The sequence below is a fragment of the Nipponia nippon genome, unplaced genomic scaffold (assembly GCF_047370975.1).
Source record: "Nipponia nippon isolate SJK-2023a ecotype South Korea unplaced genomic scaffold, ASM4737097v1 scaffold_5, whole genome shotgun sequence".
NCBI lineage: Eukaryota > Metazoa > Chordata > Aves > Pelecaniformes > Threskiornithidae > Nipponia > Nipponia nippon.
The window spans coordinates 330,727-343,221 of NW_028262369.1; the positions used below are offsets into that span (position 1 = coordinate 330,727).

General features: G+C 37.8%; 1 protein-coding gene across 3 annotated transcripts in view; it reads right to left on the reverse strand.

Annotated features, from left to right (window-relative positions):
- Nucleotides 1-12,495, reverse strand: part of CRAMP1 (cramped chromatin regulator 1) — a 52,561-nt gene that overhangs the window by 36,239 nt on the left and 3,827 nt on the right. For 2 of the 3 annotated variants that reach the window (XM_087733398.1, XM_087733400.1), the window contains exons 3-4: nucleotides 3,189-3,382; nucleotides 1,400-1,553 (exon numbers count right to left, since the gene is read on the reverse strand). In XM_087733398.1, coding sequence (XP_087589524.1) covers nucleotides 1,400-1,553; nucleotides 3,189-3,382 — 348 coding nt within the window. The remainder of the gene's footprint in view (nucleotides 1-1,399; nucleotides 1,554-3,188; nucleotides 3,383-12,495) is intronic. The other variant, XM_087733399.1, reaches the window with a different exon arrangement.

The following is a 12,495-nucleotide window of genomic DNA, read 5'->3' on the forward strand; positions in this document are numbered from 1 at the left end:
AGCTCATCAAACTACTGCACTAATTCTTAAATTCCTACAGCCAATGAGATTTCCGACCTTATAGGTATAGATACAGAACTTTACCTTATCCAGAAAACAGATGAAGTTCCTCCATGACACCTTTTTTTTTTTTTTTTAAGTTCTTCCATACTGTGTTTGCTGTAACATTTGATTTTAAATAAAATACTAATAGCTTGTTTCATCTTAAAATTCTTTCTTGTTTCGAAAAAGAAACTCAAAAATACCCCTTATGACGGGTCTTTTAGATGTTTAAGTCCCCCTTTAGATACCCTGATCTCAGGAACAGACAAAACAATTTCATAAAGAGACTATATTGTACACTATCTTTGCTTCCCTTCAGGTTTTTTCTAGTCATATCCATTTCTCATTATTTTTAACTTGAGAGGCTCTGGCCACAAATCATGTAGATGAATTTACTATCCAAACTTTTGCTGATGTTAGAGAGAGTTGTTTAAAGACCAAAAAATTCAACTACCATGAAACTGCCGCCATTTATGCAGCTCAGAATACAGCATCAGAAGGAAAGGAAAGCCCTAGAGACCTTTACTTGATCAACAAGCTAACAGGAGAACTGACAGTCTTCATACCTTAAAAAAGTCAAAAGAACTGGGTCTTAGTAAAACCTGTTCACTCTGCAGCAGATTTCTTTAACCTGCTATTCAAATTAAGCTACCTGCAAATTGACTTCAATTCCCACTGCCCGTTACTGAATAGTATGCATTTGATAAAAACTGATTATCAATAATCACACATTACTGTTATTGTTACAAAACACCACTAGCAGTTCGTATGACTTCCCAATTTCCTTTTCATTCAACAAACTGAGGAAAGAGGGAAAAGAATGGGAAGAGGGGAATATGGCACTGGGAATCCTAAGCGACTGAACCAATGATACAATTTCAGGCTTATTTAAAGTGTGAGCAAATATTTCACCATTTACACTTGTATCGGACTATTTATTTATTTCTACCTGCCCCCAAGAAGTGCAAAGTAGTGCTGGAGTTAATTTGCTCGATGAAGTCATGCCTGACTAACATTCAGGTAGCTGTCCTCACAGGTGTGTTCCTGAGAACAGGAAAACATTTCCTTGAACCTGGCTTTTCCCCAGTATTAATAGTAGGATCAGCATTTATTATGGTGTGGTGAATTGCTATACAAGCAGCGATGCAAATACCGGTTTTTAAGAAGTATCTTTCAAAAACCGTGAACCTCAGTGTGGTCATGCGAATAAAAATAAAGACATGTTCACAGACATCCTATTCAGTCCTTATTCTCTCATCTTCACCATTCCTACCATCCATGATGGCACTAAAAGGCAGGACTCCAACCCTCACAAGACTGTGAGCTCTACACTAAGCCCATTTCATTGCATACTAACCATTATCAAAGTCAATGTACTTTGAGATCTTGTGCCAGGTGCGGTAGTAGAAATGGCGGACCTGTTCCTTATTCTTCACCATGCTTGCCGGCTTGCCTTTCTTCTTGTATTTCAGGGCAATGTTGTTCTGGATAGCTTCAAAGTCCTTCCCATGCTGAAGAATAAATAAAACAAATCCAAATACTCAAAACCAAACTTATATCTTGTTATAAGACAACTCAAACAACATGAGGGACTCTGGGGTTCTTTGTGGGAAATTAGCTTTCAATGGTCATAAAATTCTTGGGTATCAGAACTCAACAGCTCAAGAATGACACTGGTTTCCTTGATTTTATATAAAATGTATTATAGATGCCAAATAAATTACTTTCCCATTTCTTGAACTGTTTCAAAATAAAAACTGTAAGTTGCTAGCAAACTTAAAAAAAAGAAATCTTTACTCATAAATGTGCTAAGTAGCAGAATTGAAAATACCAACTTTCTCACTTTCCTCTGCATTTCCCCCCTCTCCCTCTCACGTCTACTTCTGACTAGGGTGAATGAAAAGCTTATTATATTTAACAGCTTGACTTTTATTTACAGTCAATGTCATGTTCCAGTTATTAGGAGTACAAAATTTGTGTTTCAAATAATGAAGGAAAATATTACATTTAAAAAAAGAAACCAAACCAAAACAAAAAACCCACAACTTCTCACATTTTTTACACTGTAGATCATTCAGAAGTTTATTCTCAGGGGAAAAATAAAAATGAGACACCTAAGTGTCCCTTTAAAACTAGCCAATTCCTATAAAATCCTTGGAGTTCAGAAGAGGAAACTTTAATTTCGTATACATTATCATTGAGCTCCTGCTACTACAAAATTTCTTAGTATTCAAAAAAGGTTGGAACTGATGTAAATACAAAGTGTGAAAACCTCTTTTGAAAGGTAATGACACAAAATGAATGGAAGTGGGGGACCAAACAAATGGATGGATTTGGATTTTGGATTTGGAGTCCCAAATCCATCTTAGAGCAAATTTTGGAACTTTTTCCTCAGCATTCAAAAAAACAAAACAAAAAATCCCAACCAGCAACCAAACGTGTTCTTTGAGTGACGAAGGGACTTAAAAATGACATGATTCCCAGGAATATTAGTGCAAGTCAGAGGAGTTAAAAAAAGAAAACAGTGTTTAAGCGTTCATTTTGTCCACAAAATATATACAAAGAAAGCCCACCACCATTTCTTTTGTTTTCACCTTTAGTATGTATTTTCATAACAGAAGTGCTCTTAAAATAACCATCAGAACAAGACAACCAGGAATACATCATATACATCATGTAAGACGATCTAACTTTTCTTTGTCTCTCAGCCCTAGTACAAACCTCTTCATAGTCAAAGACTAAACACAATGCCTACAATTCTTATAAGAATAGGACATATTTTCTTGTTTGCTAATACTACAGCGTGAGTGTGTTGCTTTTGAAAGTTGAGACAGGGACAGTATTTATTTCTCATTTGAAACAGAACCATAACTGAAAAATAATTCAAATTATTATAAACATTCACGAATAAAACTCACAAATATTTCCAGCTATTTCAAAACAAAAAAAGCTTGACACTTTTGAAATGTGGCTTTGATTGACAGCTGGTTTATAGCCAACTGTACAGACACATATGCATAGACAAACAAATGCATATGTGCACGTATGCATTTTGCTCCTACAAATCTCAGTTGAATCAACCTTCTTTAGGAATATCCAGATGCTAAACGAAGACATCTAAACTTGTTATTTTCCTTTACATGTACCTCATACAGTCCCTCGAAGAACGTATTTTTGTCCTCTGTGCTCCACGATTCCCACTGCCGTCTGACCTTCTTTCCCTCCTCCTTCTCTCCAGCTGAGGAGCCCAGGTTCCTTGCCGCTGACTTGGAATTCCCAGCTGGATTGCTGGGAGGAATTCCTGATGTTCCACCAGATGCAGTCCCTCCATTATCTGCTGCTGCAAAAAAACATGACCAGAGTGAATATTAAACCCACAGAAGGATTCACGGCTAGAGGTAAGTGAGGAACTCAGAATTTGCTCCTTCTTCACTACTCCCATCTCTATCAGGTTTTTTTTTTTCCTCAAGACATTTCACTGAAATACAATAGGCAAATAACCAGGGTTTTTTTTAAAGAAATAAAATCTCAAAGAGCAAAAAAGAAGGGGAAGGTTTCAGTGGCTTAATTTTCTACTTCCAGAGATAAGACAGAAAAGCAGGAATGTAGCAAAGCAACCTCTAAAAGACAACACACTCTCTGATGCTCATACACTGGTGTGCTCTGCAGTTGCCCCTTTGCAGCTGAGGGGAACTTCTGAGCAATGCTGAACCTTGATGTGACCAATAAAGCAAACTAATGACCTTGAGAAAATATATATAATTTCGTATCCTTGCCTTTGGTGTTCATCCTACTGCCTCCAAAATAACTGTGGTAACGAAAGGACCGAAAGATCTCTACTTTAGTTCATCATACGACAACGGATCAGCATTCTCAAGAATCTGATCCTCAGCATAAAGAGCACCATCTCTGACACTTAACCCATCTAGGATAATTCACGGTATCCCAAGCATGGCAAGTCCCAACCCCTTCTCCTTCCCCAAATCCTGGTGTGGCTTTTGGAAAAAGGCACAGAAGTGTAATCTTGATTGTACTTGTCAGTTATCAGCACTCGAAAGAACATGGATCAGAAAAAGAAAACACAAAGATCGGAAATACTAAAATGAGAATAAAGCCTGATAGAACTAAGAAAATTTGCTGTTTATGCAAGTAGGGAACAGGGAAGAAAATGGGATGGAGAAACAGCAGGAAGGTGAGAGCTACATATAATGCAGTAAGATTCCATTCCCTCAATTTAATTCAGAAGAAAAAGCCTCTTTTCTTCTTTTTTTTTTTTTAAATTGCCTCTGAAACTACTAGTCTTTCAAAGATATTTTAATCAGCAAAAATGTTATCAACTAACCTTAAACCTGTGATTTATTCAGTAACTTACATTTCCAAAATGTATTCTATTCAATTTTGCTACAGAGTATTATTTAAGATTTGACTGCCCCTATCAATGCAGGTGTGTACTTAATAAAACAGAAGCCTTTTAACGTTAAACGTACATTGCTCATTATAAAAAATGCTTATTTCCATTTTTCCAGTTACTGTCCTTTATGTTTTGTCTTTTATCTCATGATAAATCGGCTTGCCTTAGCTTATTTGCTTATAAATCCAGTTTGTACAATACAGCAGTCCCAACTAGTTTCCCAAACTTTTATACACGTTAGCACAGGTCTGTCTTTCATATTTTTTTTAAAAAAGTTCAGTTATCTTTTAAAATTCAACTATATGAAGCAGTTTACTTGACAAAGTCAGTGTTTTTATATATATATACATACGTATCTATCTATCTATCTCATTCAAGAACCAGGATATCCCATTTTGATAATCCTAATATTATTTAAAAAAAAAAGTATCAGGAGAATCAACTGTTACAGGCTTACTCTGCTTCAGAGATTTGAAAGACTTGTATGTAAATCTTAACTGTAACTATTCACTTGCAATTTGAAAGCAATTCCTTTGGATGACAAAACCATATTGCTCCGAAACCTAAAAAAGCTGTTTGTTCAAAGAACAAAGAACATTTGAAACCGAATCTGGAAGAGAGTAAGATGTGTGAAAGTACATTTTTTCCTGCATACAATAAATATTTACTTGATATAAAATACGATATTGTGACCATTTTAAGGTTAATGTTTCTTTTATTTCTAGGAATGACTATTTGATCCTTTCAAAGAAAATTACTGTCACCACAGGGAAGCATGTAAGGCAAAGCATGAAAAAGAGTCGGATATCTAGAAGAAAACGCATTTAGAAACAACTTCTCAAACAAACAGCTTCTGTATTTCCTAAAGCCTTCATCAGTCACTGATAAACTAACTGAAAGTTAAGCAATTTAATTCTCTTACTGTGAAGGTAAATCCTTAAAAAAATTGAAAACATTAGAAAAACCTGAGCACTTAATAGATGGCTGAGAAGAAAACCAACAATTTTAAGACACAGAATTGCTTCTTTATTCTGCCAATTTGAGATTGGAATATCACAATTTGCATGGTAAAGAAATACAGACCTTAACATTTAAAATCTTCGGTCAGGAAAGGAGAATTCAAACATATCAGTCCTCATACTCAGTCTACAGTCTCCTGTTGCTACTAGCTCGACAATGCAAAAGACGTCCTTTATCAAAAGACAGCTGCAGGATTCTATTCCAGAGTTACTATTCTGATCACAGACCTCTAACTCTCTGAGAAATCATTTAGAGGAACCATGAACGCAGCGTTTTGGGGTTTTGTTTATTTGTTGGGTGGTTGTTTTTTGTTTGGGGTTTTGGGGGTGGTAGGTTTTCCTTTGTTTTTAGGTTTTGTTTTGGTTTTTTTTAACATCACTGTATACATACTCAAATAAGTAAAAATCTAAAGTCAGCTGCCTGAAGCTCAGATCTTACCAAGGATTTTCTAGAGACTGTACAGTACACTTGGTACACATGAAGTTTTCATTATTAAAAAGCAAAAGTATCAGTGAAGACCTTGAATTCTAAGAAGACTACAAAGTTCAGTAGATTTCCTCTTAGTTGTACGTAAAAGATGAAATGAACAGAACGGTTCTACGGAGGACATGCTAAGGACTCCACTGATTCAACTTCTACAAAGGACACAGAGCTCAGAATTGCTCTTTTGTTCCTTCATATATACTTACTATTCTACAAGACAAACTCTAGTCCTGGGAAGTTTATACCAGTCTTTCTTGCTTTAAACACGAATAAATTACTATCCGGACAATTGTTTAGAGTATCACATATGAAGATCTAAGAATCCTAATATCCTGTCACCTCTACAGAGATCTTATAGGCCATTTAATTCTTCCAAGAATAAAGGAGTTTGCTATATCATCCCTTTGCCTAAACTTTCTTGCTACTGTGCATGGTAATACTTATTGTTGGTTTACCACAATCCGCTACAGAGTTTGCTGGATCTTGGTAAAGCAATGGAACGCAGTATATTCTAAAACATGGTATTATAAACCAATTCAGGATAAAAGGCAAAAGAAAAAGTAAAAATAGGCACGTATCATAAATTACACCCCATAAATTCATTCCTTCAATCTTACTGTATGAGATTCTTGTAACATACAAAACAGCTAACAAGTTTTCATCCCCTCACTAATGACAGATGATGACAATCACTAATCGCCAACAATAGATTATTTAAACCCTAAGCAATGCATTAAACAAGAAGGTCCATTGAGGCTAGCCGTACCATTACTGCTGCAGAGAGAGGAAGGGGGCTTACTCTAACAATCTGCTTAGGTGCTTGTTGTACGTAAACTAATTTATAAAAGGAGATCACTGCAGACGAGACAAAGACAAGATGGTCGTTCTCACTCTGTCTACTTATCCTGGATCACCCAACCACTGGACCGGACATCCACACAACCACAGCTACGACAATTCCTTCCCTTCGCTCCAGGATGCAGTGGAGCACCAGCACCTGCATACAAGGTACACAGCAGCAAGTCTGGATGCCTAAGTTCTCAGCCCTTTCACTCAGCTTTCAACCCCCAGTTTGCGAAGACATCAGGTTTCTGTACTTTGTATTTGAACTATAACCCCGAACAAAATCAAGGATCAGAGCACCCATGTTTCAGAGAAACTTAGTCATTCTTTTTACCCAGTGTTCTCTACCCATCTATATGCCCCGTTATTAGAACTTCATTTATCTGTGAATGGCATAACATCATCTCAAACTACGTTTTCTGTAGAAAAAGCCGTCTTCTTTGTAGTTCTAAGCAAAACACTAACACTTGCAAAAATTTATATAAAGGGATTTAAAGACTGCTGTTTAAAAATCTGATATGAAAATGATAAACAATGGAACACTGCATGTATCAAATAACTGAGCCACTGATAGTATCAGTGTCTTATCACGGCTATAGCCACAAGAAGTTCTTCCTTCCAGGCTCTGCGTAGCATCCCAAGTGTTTGCTTTTCAATTTTCCATTGGCAGCTCTTACACGCCAGCTGATTCATATCCTCTGTGACAGGTTACGCATCCACAGAAGCTGGAATGCACAGAGTTAATCCCCGCTACACCCCTGTATCTCAACACACAGGCTGGTTCTGTTACCGGTGTTCTACAGGCTTAGCTTGCAAAATCTCAGCTTCTTCAGGAGTCACCAGTCAACTGTAGGTGGAACATCTATCAGGGAAGACCTTTATAAATGAGATGGTACTTTCATAGACTCTCGCATGCCACAGGCCAAACGCGGAGCGTGAGGATGCTAAACTCACTCCTCAAAGCGCAGGACGCAAATGCCGACTTGTAACATGCCAGAAAGTTTCCTTCAGAACATTCTTTCCTCTCTTTTGGATTCTACAGGAGCCAATAGCAAGGCTAAGCTACACAAAATCACCTTCAAAAGTGGTTTCAGTGAAGACTGCCATTAAGGAGGCCATACCAGAAAACACCTTCGAATGACTACTTTATTCTCACAAACCTGCATTAGCGCTCAGCAGTCTTACAAAATGGGCATCAAAACACCTGTTGCCAACAGAGCTGGGTACGGTGCTATCATCTGTACCTTCCAGAAAGCTTCGAATGCAATCTGCTATTCTCATGGCAGAGCATTCCTCAATGAGCATTTACTCCTCGATTTCAATGAAAAAGCAACCGAAGACAAATGTCCAAACTTCCTTCCTGATCGCTTGGTAAACGAGCCCCATTTCTAGCCACATATCTTTCTAACAGCAGATACCACCTCATATACTTGAGTGAAGAAATGCATCAGGTGATCCCACAGAAAGTGTGCGCTTTAGGAATTTTAGTGAAGCCACTTGATCTGTGGAAGGACAACCCAAGGCCGCAGGCTGGATCCAATTTGCTTTCGTCTCTAAGAATTGTAGCTGAGAAGAGAATACAGACGAGAGGGAGAGAGACAAGACACATTCCCTGCAAGTCAACGCTTCCATTTGAGTACTAACATTATAACTGGAAAACGAGTTTCTACCTTGTATGCCTCCACAGTAAAAAGCACGGACTCCTAAGAAGGGTAAATCTAGGACAGCTTATGCCATATTGCGTGGTTATACCACATACCATTCTTGTTATGAATTAACGTCCAAAGTTTTAAACACGGCAGGTAACCGTCCTACAAGGATACAGACTAGTCTAGCTTTTTCTACCTCTTATTATTTAGAAGATTTGCACAACCAAGACGTAGTTGAATGTGTTTAAACATATACAGTGTCAATTATCAACAGGAGTCTACAAACAAAACTATACTGAAGGCTTGCTTTTCTATGGACAGTATGTATTTAATAGGTAATACATCAAATGCAGCACTATCTGAGCTAACCAACCATAGCTGTAAAAAATAAACTCGGTTTATTATAAATTTGGTTACTCCCCCATCTCCAGTAAATCATTACTCTCTTGCTCTTCCGTTAGAACACCCCCATAAAGCCTAGTATGAAGTTCCATCTAAACCACACGGTTGTGCAGCCTTGCAGGCAGGCACCTTTCAAAGTTCAGTACCTACTGCACAGGGCACATGAAAAAATCCTCCTCTTGTAGTGTGGGATGAGATACTGTGCAGTTCTGGTCCTCAGCCACTTACAAAGGAAGGGAGGGAGAACTGGGGTAAATGGGAGGGCAAAGAATGAATGAAAGCATGTCAGGGTAGGATGGGAGGAGAAGTACCATGTGTAAACGAGATGGACAGAATTAAGGAGAATATTAGAACAAGGGACCGTGCCAGTAGTTTTTAAACAGTCATTCATGCCCTAGAGAAATAATGCTGGAGGAATGACATTTCAAATGAAGGTTACAATACATTCTGCAGCATACAAATTGTGGAAGATACAATAAAATCATATTCTGAGTACGTACATCGGGTATCTTGGTATACACATCCTCTCCACAGGAGAGGACGGTAGTGAACTTAATCCACATGCGATGGGACATGCAGCTTTGGTGGGCCGAGACAAACTGGACTGCTTTCCAGGAAGTTTTATGGGATGCCAAAAGATGGAACGTTTTAATTCAACTAATGCTTTCAGCTGAATAATTCTTTTTTCAAGAAAGAGCCGCTTATTACCACAGAACAAATCCAAATCCAAATACTTATTTGGGCCATTCTACGCGTTTTATGAATAAACCTAGAGCAACAGCGTGAAAGACGTCTTCAAGCTTCAGCTCGTCATCATTGGACTTTGTTACTATTTCCTCCTGACTTCATTCTGCATTCAGAATACGGATAAAAACACAGAAATGGGAACGCTGTACTCTAGTTCAAACAAAATCTACAGCACATGATGGCAACGTATTCCGCATCTGCTTTTACCAGTGTGATCACAACATACACATGCATAACCAGTCTCGCTTCATGGAAAAAAAAGCCCCCAAGCACACCTTAAAACCTGCGCTCGGCAACCACGCGGCGTATTTGTATTTGAGAAGTAAACTCTCAGAAATACCTCTTTTTCAGCAACCTTATATTGGGCTGCTTCCTCTCCCTCAATGAACCTCCCTGCTTTTGAACTGTCATAATACACTGTCTCCAACCCACTATTCCTTCAAGTTCCTCCTCTGATTTCATGCAAGTTACTTTAAGACTTACTTGCAAGCATTCATACTTCAAAAGGTGTGCATTAGTTGAGGTGTAGGCTACCAACTTGAAAATCCAATAAAATGATGACCAACACTTGAAAACAAGATAATAATAATTCTAAAAAAAATACATAGATTTAGATATTTGTGCAGGAAATTTGATAAACCTTTCGGTAATTCAAAATGGATTGGCTTTTCGAAGTGAAACAGTTTTCAAACTTTATTTTACTATGCTACTTTCTATGCCATTTTTGCCCTAAACTCAAAAGTGCAACTCAGTACACAAAAGGCAGGAGACAGAATCCAACGATGCAATTAAAAATTACGGCAGGGTAATCTGAAAATTAGCCATGCGCTTACGCATTCTACTAGGCAGAATTTGAGAATTATTATTATCAATCTTCCCTGAACCATAGTAAGGCTAAGTCAAAAATTAGCAGCTGCTGAGTGGGCAAACTCTTCCTACAGATTACAGTAAAGTTGAGTTTATCAATAATTTGTCTGCTACAACGCAGCATCCTAAAAGCACAAATGCCAAAAGTAAAAAGGGATCTGATGAGGACAAGCCAATGCCTGCTGAGTAACTACTAAAATTTGAAAGAAATTAAGTTTATTGATTACACTCCTTTGAAAGAGTTTTCACTTTAGAATCCACAGATTCTAAAAGCAGGACCACTTTAATGAGATTAAGTGTTATATACCATGACAAAAACAAGTTTCTGGCTACACTGGACCAAGTGTAAGTGTGGTCTAGACACTCCTGCTGGCCAATGTTAAAATTACCTTTGCAGCTATCACCTTGACAGTGACATGCAAAATGGAACAGCTTCTGGTTTTCAGAGCTGATCCAAAGCACATGCACTCACGCTTTTTATCATTTTTATACTTACAGGGAGAGGAGAAAGTTGGTGGGACAGCAAGCGGAAGGATTTAAGTCCAATCCTCACCCTCCCATTAGTTCCCTATTGGATGCTAGCTCTGCGAGACACTTCACTCGGAATACTAAGCCCTATAAATTCTGATCACGAGACAGTCCATTAGGGAGAATTCAGACAAGCCTGGAAAACCTCTCAGTATGCACCCCTGAATGTAAAGAACTCAAATTAGAAAGGCTCGCACTCCGTGGCTCTGTTCTCCAAGATCCGATAGTTATAATCTCAACCATATCAGAGAAATCAACTGTAATGTATTCACATCAAAACTAGCCAGGCAGGGCTGTGGCTGGTCATACAATTCAAAAAGTGAAAGCATAACCATAATTCTACCACCGACTGTCACCCCCAATGATTTAAGAACTTTCCCCAAACCTGACAACATAGTCAGGGACAGTGATTACAAGCACTATCTGTGACCCACTACTGAAATAGTATTTTCCGTTCTGTGTATGATTTTATTAGGGTTATTTTGGAATCTGAATTGCAATATAAACAAAGTTTGCTTTTCAATTGTGTCGATACACCTAGTTAAAAATTGTTCTGCTGCTCTAAAATTGGAAATTAATGTTTACATACAACTATACAAACATGAATATACACATGCACAAAGATACGTGTATTTTGTTCACACGTGTATACACTTTTAAAGGAATGGAATAATTTCAAATGCATATATTCGACTTGTCAATACACGGACAACATGTATTCCAAAGAAACACCTCCTCGCATTTAATACTATTTTCAACCCCCGAAATAATTATCTGTAGCTAAACACTCCTGGGTATTCCATCTGTTTGTTTATTTGGTTTAATGCAACGGGGAGAGAAACTACGTAGGCCTTTCTGCTCTATCCTCCAACATCACACATTGGAGTTTTTCACTTAAAACAAAAAGTTTAAGAGATTAAAGAAGGCTTACTAAGGTATTAAATAATACTTTAGTCAATTATATAAACTAACTGTCAAGCAACTGAGTTAAAGAATTTTTTCGTGATATGGCAATAACTAAAATATCACAATTTGCACTGCTTTATTACTGTAACACAAAACTATCCTAATTCCTAATGTTCACCTGATGTCCAGCACGCGCATACCACTGTAATGGAGCGTCTTTGGTCCGAGACACGTTTATGCTACATGGAGTTGTATTTCGTTTTAGCAGACAAGAGTAAACTTTGTTATTTCAAATGTTGAAGAAATCTCCGAGTGTTGTTTTTCTCAAAAATTAACAGAAAATAACACTTGAGTACTTTTGCACAAGGTATCCAAAATTAGCCTGGAGTACAGCTCAACTACAGTGCCAGGTGTCATCCAGTAACTGCTGAGCACACACAATAGCACCAAGGTGTTCAAACACCCTTGCTGTCTTCTAGCTACTCAGGTAAGAAACAGATTGGAAAAAAATCAAATTCTCGTCTACCACGCTAAAGTGAAAAAGCATGTGTATGTATGTATGGACAGACAGACATTCAGAGGTATGCAAAACAACCT